This window comes from Phoca vitulina, unplaced genomic scaffold (genome assembly GCF_004348235.1).
Source record: "Phoca vitulina isolate PV1807 unplaced genomic scaffold, GSC_HSeal_1.0 scaffold3, whole genome shotgun sequence".
Classification (NCBI taxonomy): Eukaryota; Metazoa; Chordata; class Mammalia; order Carnivora; family Phocidae; genus Phoca; species Phoca vitulina.
In genome coordinates, this window is record NW_022589706.1 from 13,272,064 (window position 1) to 13,291,409 (window position 19,346).

Genomic DNA, 19,346 nt, shown 5'->3' on the forward strand with positions numbered 1-19,346 from the left:
AGGTTTCTGCCTTTTCTTAAGACAATTTTAATAACACATTTTTTTCCCTTAAAAATCATTCTGCTTTTATTTTCTCTATTACAAAATTTATTTAGAATTAAAAAAAAAATCCATAGATTGACTTATTCTTTTCCTGTTAATCTTCCTCTCCCACCCTCCCTTCATTTTCTCTTCCACTTTTTTCTTTCTTCTTCTTCTTCTTCTTCTTTTTTTTAAGATTTTATTTATTTATTTGACAGAGAGAGACACAGTGAGAGGGAACACAAGCAGGGGGAGTGGGAGAGGGAGAAGCAGGCTTCCCGCTGAGCAGGGAGCCCGATGCGGGGCTCGATCCCACGACCCTGGGATCATGTCCTGAGCCAAAGGCAGACTCTTAATGACTGAGCCACCCAGGCGCCCCTTTTCTTTCTTCTTTTTATGTTTAATTGTCAGAGAATGTACCTGTGTGAATTCAAGGTGTTTGAAAATAATTTTCTGTTGTTGAATAGCAATCTCTGTCTCTCGTATGTCTGTATCCTGTTATATACACATACATACATGTGTACCTATACGTATAAAGTCAGAGACGTCTTTCCACAAGAGAATAAGTTTATAAATTATGTTAATTAAATTCTCTCTTTCTCTGTCATTTTCTGAGAGAGTCTCTCCTGTGTTAGTGGAGTTTTTGTTATATCCCTGCATTTATCACAGGTTTTTCTCTTGTGTTTGTCAAAACTCTATTGTCAAAAGTTCATGATTGCTATATGGTTTTGGTGGGCTGTAACTTTTATTAATATGAGAATATTACTCTGTCCCATTTAATGCTTTTCCTTTATATTCATTTTATGTAATTTTTAAAGTTTTATTTATTTAAATAATCTCTACACCCCATATGGGGCTCGAACCCATTACCCTGAGATCAAGAGTTGCATGATTTTCTGACTGAGCCAGCCAGATGCCTTTTTACACAATATCAATAGTCCTAAGTCTACTTTATTTTTATCAGTATTTACATCATAAATATTTTTTCCTCTTCACCTTTACTTTGTTCAAACAGGACTATTTAGTGGGTTTGTGATTACCAAGGTCTCAGCTTCTTTCTGCCATATTATTATTTTATATTTTCTAATGTGATAGTTTCCTTTTGCTTCTCCCTCTTCTCTTCTACCTCCCCCTCCCCCATTATATTTTTCTTTACTCTTTTTCCCATTGAGTGTGGTGTTTCCCACTGGAGGTGCTGTTGGCATTTGGTCTCGTCATTTCTTGGTTCTGTGTGTGGCTGTCCTGCCCTTGGCAGGCCTTCATCATTGGCCCTGCCACTAAATATCAGAGTAGCCCAGTCTCTGGGACAATGGGAAGCATACTGGCACATTCTCACATGCCTCTGGGTGTTAACACCACTCCTAACCTCCAAACAGGGTCGGCTTAGATCTGTAATTTCTTTTCTCTTGTGGTTATCTTGACTTTTCTAACTTAATTTTTAATTTTATCTTAGTAACATGTACAATGGTTTAAAAGCTCAAATAGTACTGGGGTGCCTGGGTGGCTCAGTCGTTAAGCGTCTGCCTTCGGCTCAGGTCATGGTCCCGGGGTCCTGGGATCGAGCCCCGCATTGGGCTCCCTGCTCGGTGGGAAGCCTGCTTCTCCCTCTCTCACTCCCCCTGCTTGTGTTCCCTCTCTCGCTGTCTCTGTCTGTCAAAATAAATAAAATCTTAAAAAAAAAAAGCTCAAATAGTACTGTGAGAATTATAACACCCGACAACAAAGAAAGATCTTTTATGTCACTTCTCTCAACTTCTTACTTAGTTCCCTAAAGCCAACATATTTGAGTCTTTTCACCATCTTTTTCTAGTACTTACTTCTATGTTTCTAAATAGCATGCATATACAGTCATTATTTGGTATTCTAGTTGAAAGTATATCGGCTTCCGATTTTGTAAGATGAGGTTTTTTCAGCCTGTTCTAGTACCATACTCACAAAGCAAACTTTTTCGTCTCCGTTTTTTCCCACTTGGTTGTTTAACAAATTTTGTCTAAATCTTCATTCAGTTTTTACATCACTGTTTTATGTAAAAATGGTGCACGACTGAGCCACCTAATATCCTATGATTGAGTTTCTTGTCTTGTACAGTTTTTGTTTTGCCTGAGAGTTAATAATTGTCTGTTGTTGGTGGCTTCCTATTCTAGGATTCTTTCACTAATTCATCCCCACACTGTCGGCCAGAAATGTAAATTGTTTCTTGACATGTTCAAACACATCAGATGTTTTATCAGTTTCTCTCTCTCTCTCTTTTTTTCTTGGAGACATCTTTTCTGGAACCCTCCATCCTCCTGTGACACGATATTGAAATGCATTTCCATAGAGTCTAGTGGTTTGTCTTGTCACTTTGGAGGCTCTGTCCCTTCTGAATTAGCTTTGGACACAGAGTGCTGTTAGTAGATCAGGGAATCTTTGCTCACCATAACCTCAAAGTTCCACATAGAATAGTTATGTCTAATACATTTGAATGTTAATTGCAAAAATAAACAAATATTTTTTGTCTGAAAGTACACCAGATCATAATTTATAAATGGCAACTACTTGAATTTTTAGCCACATTTAATTTCTCAAATAATTTGCAATAACGTACAAGCATTAAAATAACTTCTGCATATTTCTGTGAAGTGATGAGATAGCAAACATCAATATTTATGTTTTATGCTGAACACACCTCACAGAAACTGTTTTACTCAGCACCTACTACAGGTAACCTCCACTTTCCTAAACTTCATGGTATGCCACTTATCTGCATTAGTATGGTAATGGCTTTTTTCATGAAAGTGACGTGGCGTAAGCTAACCTTAGGAGAGCAGGGGGTACTCTTCGCTTTACGCCTTTTCAGGTTATGAAAAGTTTCCTAGGAACGTACTACTTTCAGATAGCTGAGAAACCTTATTTTCAAACATTATTCGTGGTCCTGGAGAGACACAGATAAGAGTGAAACCTGGCCCCCTGCCTTGACAGAGCTCCAAGTGTGAAGGAGGCAAAGGTATTTTTAAAGATGACTCAACTCTCTGTGTTAATTGTACCCAGGGTGCACCCAGGAGGGCGTGGTTCTGATGGGGAGTCAGAGAATACTTCTAAAAAGTGGTGTTGTGGTAATGCCACTTTTGGTTTTTAAAGGAAGAGGACACACATACATACACACACGCTCACACACTTACTTTTTATTTGACCTGATTTCCTTTATGCAGAGGACTGAGATCTACATAGATCTATGTCCTCTCAAATGGCATTGTTACGGCAAAAGTGAAAGTGACATGGCCCCATTTGTATTGATGACTTCCAAATCAGGAAGCTGAGGGCCCCACAGACAAGTCATGCAAGGCTGGACACTGGATCTTAATCACAGACAAGTCTGCAAATATGTTTAGAGTAATTCCTATGTATGCACTATGGTATCAAGAGCAGGCTGCCAAAAGAAGAGAAAAAGAGCAACTGGTCACTTTTTGTGTAAATGTAGTTAGTGTTTGTTGTGTTGAGTCTAGAAGAGAAGAAACAGGACACTTGTTGAGCACATACCTTCTGCCATGTACCTTGTTAGGACCTTTGCTTTGGCTCAGTTGATTTTTACTAGTACCCCATGATACAGATCTTATCCTCCCACTTTTTATGTACAGAAAAGTGAAGTGAGTGGTAGAGACAGGATTTAAACTCAGCTATTACTGGATCTAGAGCTTGTGCTATTTCCGTCATACTTTGCAGCCTTGGAAATCTTTGATTTTAGGTTGGTAGGTAATATCAGTATTTTACATTTTTGTGGGAATCCCTTCCATGTCCTAACATGGTAAGGACTTCAGAGACAATTTTATTTTCTTCCAAATTATTAAAAAAATAAAATATAGAAGCCTATCATTTCTTACCAAAAATATTGCAATAACCAGCTAACTGGGGGTCTTTGGATCCCTAGTGCCTTCTTTCTGCAATTCACCCTGAGCATTACCACTGAATTATGCATTTGCTTTTTCCTTATCAGGTCCACTGTGAGAACTCTTACTCATTTTTTCAACACCTGCCTTAAAATCTTTCTCTTGGGGGGCGCCTGGATGGCTAAGTCGTTAAGCGTCTGCCTTTGGCTCAGGTCATGATTCCAGAGTCCTGGGATGGAGCCCCACTTTGGACTCCCTGCTCAGCAGGGGGCCTGCTTCTCCCTCTCCCACTCCCCCTGCTTGTGTTCCCTCTCTCGCTGCATCTCTGTCAAATAAATAAATAAATAAAAATCTTTAAAAAAAAATGTTTCTCTTGGGCAAGTCTGACTCCCAATGACAAAAGTAACTCAAATGCTTTTCTTGATTCCTCCGTGGTGTTTTTACATGATCTTAATACAACTTTTATCTTGATGCAGTCTAAGAGTTTATTTGTCTGCTATCAACTGGATTGTGAGTTTTACATGTTTTGGATATTATGTAAATGGAAATATATTATGTATATTTTTTGCAATTTGCTTTCTTCTTCTCCATATTACATTTGGGAGATTTATGCATGTTGATCTGAATAGATGTAGTTCATCCACTCTTACTCCTGTGTAGTCTTTACTGTATGACTATTCTCTAGTTTATTTATTCATTTATTGATTAATTGTCCCGACAAAGGAAATCTGGGCTATTTCCAGTGGGGGTTTTTGTTGTCGTTTGTTGGAATCATGGATATATACGTTTCCTGGTTTGCATTTGTAGAAATAGGGTATACGGTGCTATGTGAATTATTGGGTTTTGGTTTATGTGCTTCTTCAACTTTACTAAATATTTCCGTATTGCTCTCTTACCAGCAGTGTATAAACATTGCTGCCATGCACCAATCTCTCAAATGCTGGATATTGCCCAATTTTTAAATTTGTGCCAACTGTGTGGGTGTAGAATGGTATTTCATTGTGGTTTTCATTTGCATTTTCCAGATTTTTAATGATCTCTTACATTTTTTTAAATGTTTACTAGCCATGTGTTTCTCCTTCTGTGAAGGAACTGTTTGCATCTTTTTGTCCATTTTTATATAGTCTTGTTGGTCTTTTTAATTGAAATATCCAGATACAATCGTGAATTTTTCTATTTTTGTCAGTTCTATTAGGTTCTGCTTCATGTATTTTGGATCTCTGTCATTAGGTGCATAAACATTTAGGATTGTAAATCTTCTTGATAAATTGACCCCTTTAATTTTATGAAATGACTTTTCATATACTTAGTAATATTCTTGCTCTGAAATCTACACAGGTATTAATATAGCCCCTCTAGTTTTGTTTGATTAGAATTAGCATGGTATGTCTTCTTTTCATTCTGACACTTTTGACCTACTTTTGTCTTAATATTTAAAGTGGGCTTCTTGTAGGCAGTATAAAGTTGAGTCTGATGTTTTTATTCAATCCGATTATCTCTGCCTTTCAATTGTTTAGACTCATTTACATTTAGTGATACTGATATGGTTGGGTTTAAATCTATCATCTTGCTATTTATTTTCTATTTCTTCTGTCTTTTATTCTCATTTCCCTCTTTTTCTGTCTTTCTCAGATAACTTATTTTTAATGACTCTATTATATATTCTTTGCTGGCTTACTAACTATAACCCTCTGTTTTATTATTTTAGTGTTTCCTGTAGGATTTATAGTATACATCTTTAACTTGCTACGGTCTACCTTCAAGTGGCATTATACTACTTCATGCATAACTAAGGACTGTTACAACAACATACTTCTATTTCTCCCTTCCTGACCTTTGTGCTCCTGTCACCATACATTTTATGCCTACGTATGTTATAAACTTTATACTACATTATTTTTCTTTACTCAATAAATTATCTATTAAAGAGATTTGAATAATAAAAAAATGTTATGTATTTACCCATGTAATGACCATTTCTGGTGCTTTTCATTCCATTGTGTAGATCCATACTTTCATCTGGCATCCATTGCTGCCTGCCTGAAGGACTTCCTTTAAGGTATTAAGAGTTAGCTGGTGATGAATTATTTGAGCTTTTGTATGTCTGGAAAAGTATTTAGCCTTCAGTTTTTTTTTTTAAGATTTTATTTATTTATTTGACAGAGATAGACACAGCGAGAGGGGGAACACAAGCAGGGGGAGTCAGAGAGGGAGAAGCAGGCTTCCTGCAGAGCAGGGAGCCTGATGCGGGGCTCGATCCCAGAACCCTGGGATCATGACCTGAGCCAAAGGCAGATGCTTAACGCCTGAGCCACCCAGGTGCCCTAGCCTTCATTTTTGAAACATATTTTTATTGGTATAAAATTTTAGTTACACAGATTTTTGTCCCTTTCATTTTTTTTAAAGATGTTACTCCGTTGTCTTCTTGCTTGCATTGTTTTTGACAATAAATCCACCGTATTCTTATCTTTGTTCCTCTAGACATTTTATATCTTTTTCCTTTGGCAGCTTTTAAGATTTTTCTCTTCATGACTGTTTTTGAGCAATTTGATTATGCTTTGGCATAGTTTTCTTCATTTGTCTTGTGCTTGGGGTTCATTGATCTGGGATTTCTAGGTTTATAGTTTTCATTAAATTAAAAAAAAAATTTTCAGTCATTATTTCTTCAAAAAATGTTTGTCCCCTCCTTTTTTTTTTTTCTCCTTTGGAGATTCTGATTCCATGTATATTAAGTTGATTAAAGTTGTACCAGAGGTCACTGATCTTTTGTTTACATTTTGAGTCCTTTTTCTCATGTTTCATTTTAGAGAGTTTCTATTGCTATGTCTTCAAATACACTAATCGTTTCTTTTGCAATGTTTCATTGGCTGTTAATCCCATCTGGTGTATTTTTCGTTTCAGGCATTGTAGTTTTTATCTCTTGAAGTTCAATTTAGATTTAAAAAAAATTTCCATGTGTCTATCTACATTTGCAAATATGTTTATGAGTGAGATTGGCTTCTAATTTTTCCTTCCATGTAATGTTATTTTCTGGTTTTGAAATCAGGATATTCTAGCCATATAAATTGAGAAATTCTTTAACAAAATTTTTTTTGGAATAATTTATACAACAGTGGATTTTTTTGTGTGTTTGTTTGTTTTTAAATGTTTGAGAGAAATCAATATTAAAACCAACTGGCATGGCATTTTCTTTGTGGAACATTTTAACTATTGATTTAATTTGGAACAGTTAAGATCTTTCAGGTTTTTCACTTTTCCTTGAATCAATTTTGTTAAGGTTTAATTTCCTAAAATTTGTCATTTCCAAATAATTTTTCGAACATGTTTTAATAAAGTTTTAAAAATAATATATTATTTTCATACTATAATCTCGGCAGTTTCTGTAGCTCTATTCCCCTTTTCATTACTAATACTACTTTTATATTCTCTCATTTAAAAAAATTATTTTGCAGGGGTTTTTCTATTTTATTAGACTTTTCTAAAAACCATTTTTTGCCTCTGTTAATCCTCTCTATCCTGGTTTGTTTTCTATTTTATTTTTTCTGATATTACCTTATTTTTTTTCCTATTTATTTGTCTCTGTTCTCCTCCTCCTCCTTCTCCTCCTCTTCTTCCTCCTCTTTCTCTCTCTTTTTTACACATTTAAGTGAGATACTTAGCATGTTAACTCTGAGGCTTGCTTCTTTTCTAATGTATGAATTAAGGCTTTCTCTCTAAATACCACTTAAACTAGATACCACAATGTTTTCATATTTATCTTTCTGTTATGAAGTTTTTAATATTTTCTGGTGACCACCATTATGCCTTCTTTAAGCCTTAAGTTATTCAGATGTACCTTTTTAGATTCCTCAACTTTTGGAGGTTTCTTTCTTTCCTTCTTTCTTCCTTCCTTTCTTTTTTTAAGATTTTATTTACTTGAGAGAGAGACACAGAGAGAGCACAAGTAGGGGTGGGGCAGAGAGAGAGGGAGAAGCAGACTCCCTGCCAAGCAGGGAGCCTGACCTGGGACTGCATCCCAGGACCCTGAAATCATGACCTGAGCTAAAGGCAGATGTTTAACTGACTGAGCCACCCAGACACCTCTCAACTTTTGGAGGTTTCTAATGTTATTTAGTGTTTGAATTCTAATAAAATTGGTGAAAGATTGTCATCTCTGTTTCTCCAAACTTTTGAAATTTATGGAGACTTTATCTATGGACTAATTTGTGCTCAACTTTCATAAAATTTTGTCTTCTTGACAAAATATATATTCTTCAGTTGTAGTATTTATTATTGTGCAATGTCATATATATCCATTAGATCAAGATCACTAATGTCTGCTATCCTTATTCTCTCTTTTTTCAGTTACTGAGAAAGATTTTGGTATCAAGGTTATTCTAACCACATAAAATGAATTGAGGAATTCTTTTTTATTTTCTGGAATAATTTCTGCAGAGTAGAGTTTTTTTGTTAGTTTGTTTTGCTTTTAAATGTTCAATAGAATTTAGATTAATCAGAATCTCCCATCATGGAAATGGATTTGTCAATTTAGCTTTTCAGTTTCTTAATTTTTGCTTCACATGTTTGAAAACCAGACTCCTGGGTGCATACATATTTAAAATAGTGCTGTCATGTAGTGGTCCACGTTATCTCCAGGAATGCTTACTTAGTTTCCCCTTGAAGTCCTTCACTTTTTGATGGGGGGGCGGGGGGGGGGGCGGGCAGGGGTATCTTTTCCATATTTTGATTTTCAAATTTTTCTGTATTTTTATATCTTAGGTATATTGGTAATCAGTATACCACGGGATATTTTTTTTTTTTAAAATCTGATCTGGTAATCTTTGTCTTTTATTTGAGGAATATAGTGCATTGACTTATATTGTTATAAGTGATAATTTATATCTTGTCATACCATCTTATTTTATGGATTATGCTTTTATTTTTCTTACCCTATGCTTATTTTTTTTTGATTTTCTTATCCTTCTTTTAGTTTACTTGTTTAGTTTTCCCCATCTAGCCTGCCAGTTAAGAGTATGGGCTCTGAAATTCAGTTGCCTGGGTTAGAATCTCAGCTTTAGTATATGCTAATCTGAGCAAGTTACTTACCCTGTTCACTCAGTTTCCTTATCTGAAAATGGAGGTGATAATGGCCGTTACTTCATAATATTTTTGTGAAGGGTTAACATATATATAATGTGTAGAATTGAGCCTGGTACAGAACTTTTGCTATAGATGCATTGGACTCTTCTTTAAAACAATAAATTCCAGTTTGGACTTGAGAACACTTTAACTCTGATTTCTCCCTTTTGTGCTTATATGTTGTTTTGGTTCAGTATTTTAGTTCTATCTAGTTATTCTTTTTAATTCTCACAAAATAGACATTTTGTTATCCTTTTATATGTTAAGAGCTTGTTCAGATTATCCATATATTTATTAATGTCTTTATTTATCATCCTCTTCTAATGTTTCACTTAATATTATTTCTTTAATTTTCATGCTAATTCAAGTTTATATAATGAAATAATTTAAAGAGTCAAAATGAGACTGTTTCAGAAACCATCAATCCCTGGTCCCCTTCCATGTTCCTCTCCCTAGAGGAAACCCCTTTAACTGTTTCAGTTAATCCTTTTGGCATTGACTACTGTATTTTAAACATGCTTATATTATTAGTTCTTGATTTTAGTCCTGTTGTAGGCATATTCTATTGACTTCTCACTGTGAAAAGTGAGGATTTACCCATTTGTCCACTTTCTCTCCTTCTACCTTTCCGCTTTCACTGACCCCCATGTATGATTCCAATACCATAAAAAGTGGGGAATTACTGCTAACTTGGTATAGAGTTTCAGTTTTGCAAGATGAAAAGAATTCTGGAGATGGATGTGGTGATGGTTCCACAACAACGTGAGTGTACTTAATGTCACTGAACTGTACACTTAGAAGTAGTTAAGATGGTTACTCTTGCGTTATGTGTATTTTACCACAATTAAAAAATACTCTTGTCAGAGCACATACTGCAATGTTTACAGATTGAATGAAGGAGCTTGGGTGGATACAAATGAAATAATATCGGCACCATGTTGAAAACTGCTAAAGCCGAGCCATGGGTACACAGGGCTTTGCTGTATTATTCTGTCTACTTTTGTGCATGTTGACAATTCCATAATAAATTTTTAAAAATTTATTTGGGGGGGAGGGGCAGAGGGGGAGGGAGAGAGAGAGAATCTCCAGCAGACTTCCCACTGAGTGCAGAGCCCCGTGTGGGGCTCGATATCACAACTCTGAGATCATGACCTGAGCCGAAATAGTTGGCTGCTTAATGAACTGAGCCACCAGGTGCCTCTCATAATAAATTTTTATAATTAAAAAAATCATACTAGGGACACCTGGGTGGCTCAGTTGGTTAAGCGTCTATCTTCGGCTCAGGTCATGATCTCAGGATCTTGGGATTGAGCCCCGCATCAGGCTCCCCGCTCAGTGGAGAGCCTGCATCTCTCTCTCCCTCTGCCGCTCCCCCCCACTCATGCTCTCTCACTCTCACTCTCTCTATCTCAGATAAATGAATAAATCGTTTTAAAAAAAATTGTACTAGATATTCTATTAGTTTAATCTTCTTGAAGAACTATTTCCTACAGCCTGTGATGTGCTTACATGGGCTGGTTAGTCCCTGGGTTTGCTGCACAGGGATGTCCTTGGAGGTCTCTTTTTATTATTAGCCCGGAGATTTCCCTTTCTTGATTTTTTTCTGCTGAAAACCTGTTTCCTGGATCCTAGATTTTTATCTTTCTTGGTCTACATGATTATTCTGGTGAAACGTATCCTCCTGTAGTATCCAGTGAGATGAAACTTTTTTCTCAGTGTCCAATGAGAGCTCATATGTCTGACAAACCTTCTTTCATTCTCACACTTACTCAGTGGTTGGAGGGCTGGATGGTTGTTGCAACCATTGAGGAGTCCCTTCCACCCAGCTGTGTGTCAAGCTGGTTGCTTTGTTGTCTCTTTCGCAGGTGGGGTTTGTTTCTTCCTTATTCTTGTACGGGGTGTGGAGCCCTTTCATTGCCAGCCTGATGTAAGCATGTTCGTGGAGGCTTCCCATCCTTGGTAAGCTTTAGACTTTGTCTCCTTTCCGCCTTGTCCCACAAGGCCATTAAAATGGCAGCTCACCTCATCTGTGCTTGGCAGATGCTCTCAGGACAAAAGCCTGCATCACTACTCATTTGTGCCTCTGAATTACCTCTCTCACTTTGTTTTTGAGTTACCTACTATCCCACCAGATCACTTTTTTGAGTTACCTACTATCCCACCAGATCACCACTTTTGCCTCTAAATTATGACTCCAGAGTACAATAATTTTTTAATATTCATGATTTCTTTGTATAGATAGTTAGTATCTACCCTGATTTCAACTGTTATTTCTGCTTTTGTCAGAGCTCCTTCTTTTACCATCTCTGCTGTCTCCCCATGGTCCCCTCCCATAATTTATAGCCTATGCTGTCCTTTTGTTGGTCTAAAAACTAGTACGTTATTCAGTTTGAATTGTGCACAAAATATGAGTAAGTAGATGCTAAATGAGGACCTGAAAGACCTTCCTATAATTGTTTAGTTTATCTGTGACCTTCTTTCTTATATAAAAATCATTATGAAATATTTTAGGCATATAAAAAGGGTTGTGAATAGTGTAATAAACAGCTCCCCAAATACCCCTAACCCAGTTTAAGTAATGAAACGTAAGAGGTGCAGTCAAACTCCTTTCTGGTTCTATTACCCTTTTTTCTCTCCAAAGGTAACCACTAGCCTGAATTGATAATTTCCAGGCATGTTGTATGTTTATCTCATATGTATATGTTCAGAATATACATGGATTGTTTTACGTATTTAAAATATATAAAACATGATAAACATATTATATATATTCTTTAAAAAATCAGTAGACTTTATATTTTAGAATAATTTTAGGTTTACAGAAAAATTGAGCAGAACGTACTGTGAGTTTCCACATACCCCATTCCCCAGTTTCCACTACTAGTAGCATCTTGCATTACTGTGAGACAATTATTATAACCGATGAATGAATATCGATACATTATTATTAAAGTTCACAGTTTATAGGTTTTGATAAATATATCTACCATTATTACAGTATCATGTAGAACAATTTTACTGCCCTAAAAATCTAAATTCTACCATTTATACATTCTTTTGAATCTCAAATTTTTTGGTTGTATAGCTTTATTGTTTTGAGGCTGAGTCCATTTGGAGGCCTATAACAAAACACCATAAACTGGATAGCTTATAAACACAAATATTTATTTCTCACAATTCTGGAGGCTGCAAGTCTGAGGTGAGAGTGATAGCATGGCTGGTTGAGGGCCCTCTTCTGCATCACAGACATCTGCATTTTCACATGGTACAAGGAACTGGGGAACTCTGTGGGGTCTTTTATAAGGGCACTAACTCATTCATGGGGGCTCCACCCTCATGACTTAAGCACCTGACAAAGACCCTACTTCCTCCTACCATCACATTGGCATTAGGATTTCAACATAAATTTGGGGGGATACAAACATTGAGACTGTAGCGTAGGGTTATTGATGCTCTGATTCATTCCCTTTAACTGCTGATTTGTGTTTCCTCTGTGTAACTATACCTCAAATTAATTATCTGTTCTACTGTTGGTAGAATGTGACTTGTTTCCAGGAGTTTGTTATTACAGACATCTCTGCCTCAATGATCTCCCATAATCTCTTTGTGAAAATACATGAACATTTCTCCAGGGTGTGTACCTAGAAGTGAAATTAGGAAGTCATGAGATTTTTAAAATTACTCCTTTATACCATAAAATGGATTCTAACTACATTTTAAATAAGATTTCTATGTGTACAGATATTCCAAATGTAATTTTTACTTTCTGTTCTTCTAATGTGCAGCACTCTCTCTTTCCTGTGGGCTTATTTGGATCCAACTTCTCTTTTTTTCTATTTTATCCCCACTCCCACCTCCCAGCAATTCACCCTGATGACCCAATTTTTCCTTTAGGTGTCCGTCTAAAAGTCGTTTCTCTGAGACCTCCGACTCTAGCCCACATCTGAATGAATGCCCCTCCTTGGTTTTCTGGCAAGGCTTTTGCCCCGGCTGTTTTGCAATTGCCCATAGCTAGTTCTCCAAGGACAGGAAGCCCAGCAGAGTGCACCCTGTTGTCTCCTGTGCTCAGCACGGAGCCTGACACATAACATTTGTGGAATTAATGGAGGCATGAATGAACGAAGGTAGGATACTAATATGTCGACATTGGCAGAAGCTAGTGCACTCCCCACAATAATTGACTGGACCATTGCAGCTTCCATCGTTAGCTAACAGGAGAATAGAGTTCAAGTGTAGAGGACCAAAGACAAGGTCCTGAGACTCTGTCAGGCGCAACAAGGACAAGGCTTGTCAGTCATGGCCAGGAGGAGATATTTGCAACTCAGACATTCATAAGCTGGGGCCTGCCTCTGTTTACCAGCTGGGAAATCTTCAGAAAATGAACCATGAAAGCCTGCTATGCGGCATCACCATGCAATAATTTTTCATTTGCCACCAGTCAGCTTCAGGGATCAAGGACAGCTAAACACATAACTCGCTCATGCATGTTATTTTAAAGGCATATTTTAAAGTTATAAATATGGTACATTGAGTTAATGAGGTATGTTCTTTTGGCGACAAATATTTACATTCCATATATGCCTCTTGATGTCAAGAGTGTAACTGTTTCATTTTCTTCTTTTTCTCAGGAGGCTGGGATGCAGATGGAAAAGGCCCTAGTGTCTGGGACACATTCACCCATCAGGGAGGAGAGAGAGTTTTCAAGAACCAGACTGGCGATGTAGCTTGTGGCAGCTACACTCTGTGGGAGGAAGGTTTGAAATGTATCAAACAGCTTGGATTGACTCATTACCGCTTCTCTCTTTCCTGGTCACGTCTGTTACCTGATGGGACGACAGGTTTCATCAACCAGAAAGGCAAGTGTTTCTTAAAAATAGAAGGTTGCAGCTTTAATTCAAGGTTATTGCTGCAGTCTGGCATAATTAATCCAGTATGCTGTTCTGCAGTGGAGCTTTGAAATTGCAAGTTTTTAGGGTGATTATAGGATAAATTTTTTGAAATGGGTTTGCATTAACTTTCTTAATAGTAATTCTGTTTTCCCTGAACTGGAGACATGTGTTGGGAGGGGACAAATAGATGGGCAGGAAGGGGTGGGAATAAGGGTTTCACTTATGGAAGATATTATTGAGTGTTAACCTAAAGGTGAATTTCCAAAAGTTATGTATTAAACTATTTTCAGTCGTGTTGTGCTGTGAAGAGTTATAAAAAGCCCTGCAGAACTTGAGAAGATTTTGAGCATTTCGATTGGAGCTGAATTAGTGGAGCAAATTAACTAGCACAGAGATTAGCACTGAGGCATCTGGAGTCTGCTTCACTGGGAACGAAGGGCCAGCTACATCACTCGCTATCTGTGGAAGCATCTCTTGGGTGTTTTTTTTGTGCCTCAGTTTCCCCACAAGTAGAAAGGAATACTCAAATAGTTCCTAGTTCAGAGAGTTGTTGGAAGATTAAATGAAATAATCTTTGTAAAGTGCTTTATACAGTAGCTGGTATATCATCAAGACATTCAAAAAGTATTAGCTATTATTCTTATTAAGTTTTGTAATTAAAAAGACTACTGCCCTATTTGAATGCCTTTTATTTATGAGGCATTTTACATACATTTTTTCTAATTCCCACAGTCAGTGAGGAAGGTATAATCAGTCACATTTTACAGTGGTGCATGTCCAAATCCAGATATTTTGTAAACGGTGGATCTGGAATTTAAACCTAAGGTCTGGCTAGTTCCTTCTATACACCGGGGTTGGCAAACTATGACCCGAAGGCCAAATTTGGCCTGACTCCTATTTTTGTAAATAAAGTTTTATTGCAGCACAGCTATGCCCATTCATTACATTTAGTCTGTGGTTGCTTTCCCGCTACAATGGCAGAATTGAGTAGTTGGGGCAGAGATCACAGAGCCTGCAAAGCCTAAAATATTTACTACCTGGTACTCCCCAAGAAAAGTTTTGTGACCCCTTACTACAACATAAAGGTTTCTTAATAAAGAACCTCTATTGCTACTTTGTCCTGGAAAATTGTTCACCCTACTCCTATGGTTGGGACTAGGTGAGGCCTGAGTGAAGGCACCTGCTTGCTCATCCCTTTCAGCTGCTGTGCCTTCACTGATGGTCAGGAGTTCCATTTGACCTACATAGTAAGAACAACCTGTGATAACAACTGCTAGCTGGGCTTGTGTACTTGCGTACTTGCAATGTCCATTTTCTGTAAGGTGGGCTAAGTTGGACATTGTGAAACGCAGCTGCACCTCTTGTCTCCCCCACATAGGGACAACACAAGATTAGCAGGTCCATTGCTCGATTCTAAAGACATTAGCTCCCCTAACTGCTGCTGGTTGAATGTCTACTTTCTTGACATCACTGGCCAGTTTTTTTTTTTTTTCTGACTTTGAACAGAAGTTAATTTGTTTAGTTTAAAAGTGAGTTAATAATTTCCCGCCTTCCTCATCCATCATCTATCTATGCCTTCTCTTTTCTCCAGCACCATCTTTGAATCTCTTTTCTTTGCTTCCTGCATCTAATTTTTTGCTAACTATGATCCGTTCCACTTATGTCTCTTTAACTTCTCCCTCCTGGCCATTTTCTCTGCCTCTGCCCTGCTTTAGAGGTTTATCATTCTCATCAAGGACTTTTTGATATACCCTTGCTGGGTCTACCTATTTTCACTTGTTCTCTGTCCATTAATCCCTTGTACAAAATGCCACCCCAGGAATTTGCCTAAAGCTTTGCCTTCAGTCATGTTGGCTTGCATCATCTCCTGCTAAAAACAAAGCAAGATTTAAAAAAATTTTTTAAAGATTTATTTATTTGAGAAGGGTGGGGGGACGAGGGAGAGGGAGAGAAAAAAAAATCCCAAGCAGACTCCTCACTGAGCACAGAGCCCGAATCTGGGAGCTTGATCTCACAACCCCGAGATCATGACCTGAGACAAAACCAAGAGTCGGTCACTCAACTGACTGAGTCACCCAAGTGCTCCTCATAAAAAATTTTTTTAGTCATCCCAAGACTCAACATATAGTGTACACTCCTTCTTATATCATTCCATATTTTATTTGACTTAGTCTTAATTCATCTCTGTAACATTACAGGCTGAAATTCCCCTATGCATATGACCCATGTAATTGCTCCATGTAATTCCCTAAGCACATAACCCTCTACTTTTTAAACATACTTTGCAATTTTCCACCTCTGTGGGAATTTTCTTAAGCTCTTTCTCCTGCCTGGAATGGCCTTTCCTTAACTATACCCACTGAATCTCTACCCTCCTGATTCTAGGAGTTTGGAGTTTTCACTGAGTTTCCATTTGGATGGTAAACAATGAAAATTTTTGAAAAAACAACACAAAACAACCACCCCCTTGCCAACTTGTAATACAGGTTCATAACCCCTTATCTGAAATTCTAAAGTCCAAAAAGCTTTGAATACTGAATCCTTTTTAGCAAGTTTAGTTCTAAAACTAATTTGGCAACAAAAGCTAACCTGAATTGATGGGGCAGTTTTTTTTTTATTTGAAGAATAACTGACATACAATATTGTATTAATTTCAGGTATAGAACATAGTGATTTGACATTTATAAATATTACTAAATGATCACCACAATAAATCTGGTTACTATCTGTAATTATACAAAATTATTACAATATTATTGATCATATTCCCTACACTGCACATGACATCCCCATGGCTTATTTGTTTTATAATTGGAAGATTGTACCTCTTAATCCCCTTCATGTATTTCGCTAATCCTCTTTCCTCTGTTCTCTCTAGCAACCATCAGTTTGTTCTCTGTATCTACCGAGACAGTTTCCATTTTGTTTTGTTTGTTCATTTGTTTCTTAGATTCCACTTGTAAATAAATCATACAGAAATTGTCTTTGATTTATTTCATTTAGCATAATACCCTCTAGGTTCACCCATGTTGTTACAAATGGCAAGATTTCATTCCTTCTTATGGCTGAGTAATATTCTATTACACACACACACACACACACACGCATACATACACACATATACCACATCTTCTTTATCCATTCATCCATCGATAGATATTTAGGTTGCTTTCATATCTTGGCTATTGTAAATAATGCAGCAATGAACACAGAGGTTCATATGTCTTTTCAAATTAGTGTTTTTGTTTTCTTCAGGTAAATACCTAGAAGTAGAATTGTTGGATCATACAGTAGTTCTATTTTTTATTTTTTTGAGGAATCTCCATACTGTTTTCCATAGTGGCTACACCAATTTATATTCCAACTAACACTGCATGAGGCTTCCCATTTCTCCACATCCTCACTAACACTTGTTATTTCTTGATAATAGCCATTCTGACAGGTGTGAGGTGATATCTCATTGTGGTTTTGATTTGCATCTCCCTGATGGTTAGTGACATTGAACATTTTTTTCATGTGCCTGTTGGCCATCTGTATGTCTTTTTTGGAAAAGTGTCTATTCAGGTTCCCCACCTATTTTTTAATCAGATTGTGTTTTGATATTGAGCTTTATGGGTTTTTTATATATTTTGGATGTTAAACCCTTGTGAAATTTTTTTTATAATCTCAGGTGATTCTACTTGGTAAGAATATTTACATATTTTACTGCAGAAATATTAGGGGAGACTGACCCAGACCCACTGGGAGGGTTAACTTAATATATGGTATTTGCTCTGTATTTCCTTTCTAAAAATCCAAAAATTCTGAACACATTTGCCTCCAAGATAGGGGATTACTGTACCGCTATGTCAACATACCAAGCTATTTAAAATGAACTTGAGATGTACAGAAGTTCATGGAGCACAGCAGTCCAGGAGCAGGGCAGCAGAAAAGCTGGAGGGTGGTGGTGGGGAGACTGGAGATACTGGGGCCACTTGAACAGTGTGGGAAGATCACTCATGCACATATCATATGGAGATCATGTGCCCCAGCACTGAACTCTTTATGTTTGGTCCCAGTTTTTGTAGAGTTATAGCTAATTAATATTACAGACTTTTCCATGAACAAGAGGCACTGGGGGTACTTCTAGGAGGCAGAATTTCAGTAAGTGGTTGCTCAATCTGTTGAAGCAACGGGAACTGTTTTAACTCAGAAAAGGCATCACTTGTTTTTTCTGTTTAAACATTTTCTCAAAGAGCATGTAAAGAATTGGAAAACCCTTGTCACCATCCTTTTTTTTGTGTGTGTTCAACTCCCTATTTTAAAGCTTGATTAGAGGACATTTGGAAACTTGTAAAATCCTATGTTCCCAAACTGGAAGAATATTTTATGAAGCGGAATTGTTACACAGCCTTTCTCTTTCAAATGTCAAGTTTTCAAGGTTTAACAAGAAGAGATTGAGCTGGCAACTGAAATCACGTATTTCTGTAGTTCTCAGCTGTTCAAGTGAATTTTCCTATCTGCCACAAATGCAAGTTTCACATGATTAGTAGGGGACCCAAGTACAGGAAATAAAAAAAAAAAAAGGAATGTTTATGCAGAATTTCTTACTCACTTTAGTATTTAAAATATGAGCCCAGTTAGCAGGAATGGTAAAGTAAATAACTAAAGAAACATTTATTAACCTCTTACTCCATATTGGGCAGTGCGTTAGGCTGAATAATAGCTCCCCAAAGATGTTATTCCTAATTCTTAGAAACTGTGAATATATTTTCTTACATGGTAAAAGGGACTTTATAGCTGTTATTACACTAAAAATCTTGAAATGGGGAGATTATCCTGGATTATCTGCATGGTCCCCATGTAATTACATGAGCCCTTACAAGAGGGAGGCAAGACAATCAGAGTCAGAGAGAAGATATAGGAACTGAAAGAGAGGTCAGACTGAGAGGAGAGAAGATGTTACCCTATTGGCTTTGAGGATAAAGGAAGGGGCCATGAGCTAAGGAATGCAGACAGCCCCGGAAGCTGGAACAGGCAAAGCATTGGGTTCTCCTCAAGAGCCTGCAGAAGGAAGTTAGCCCTGCTGCCATGTTGATTTTAGTTCAGTGAGAATCATTTTGGATATCTGATGCCCAGAGCTATAAGATAATAAACTTGTGTTGGCTTAGGCCACTATAATTGTGGTAATTTGTTACAGCAGCAGAGACTAATCCAGGCAGTGTGCTAAGAGAACCTAGGGCAATTAAAGAAATTAATTGGTGGTTGAGTCTAGAGGGGAGTGACCTAGTTATCATGTGTGATACATGGTAGGCACTTGACCAAAATTAATTCTACATGAAGACATTTATAGTTTGACTAGCGAGATTCCAGTTCAGTTATTTTCTGTACTGAGACATTATCTTTGCAAGTCCTAGCCATTTCCTCTTCTAAGGGAATTTCCCCCATTTCTTTGTTCTACATAAACCTGCTC

At 37.2% G+C, this 19,346-nt stretch overlaps 1 protein-coding gene across 1 annotated transcript in view; it reads left to right on the forward strand.

The window, feature by feature from the left end:
• Positions 1–19,346, forward strand: part of LOC116627640 (cytosolic beta-glucosidase-like) — a 108,572-nt gene that overhangs the window by 22,115 nt on the left and 67,111 nt on the right. The window contains 1 exon segment of the mRNA XM_032397505.1: positions 13,634–13,861. Within this exon segment, the coding sequence (XP_032253396.1) occupies positions 13,634–13,861 (228 nt within the window).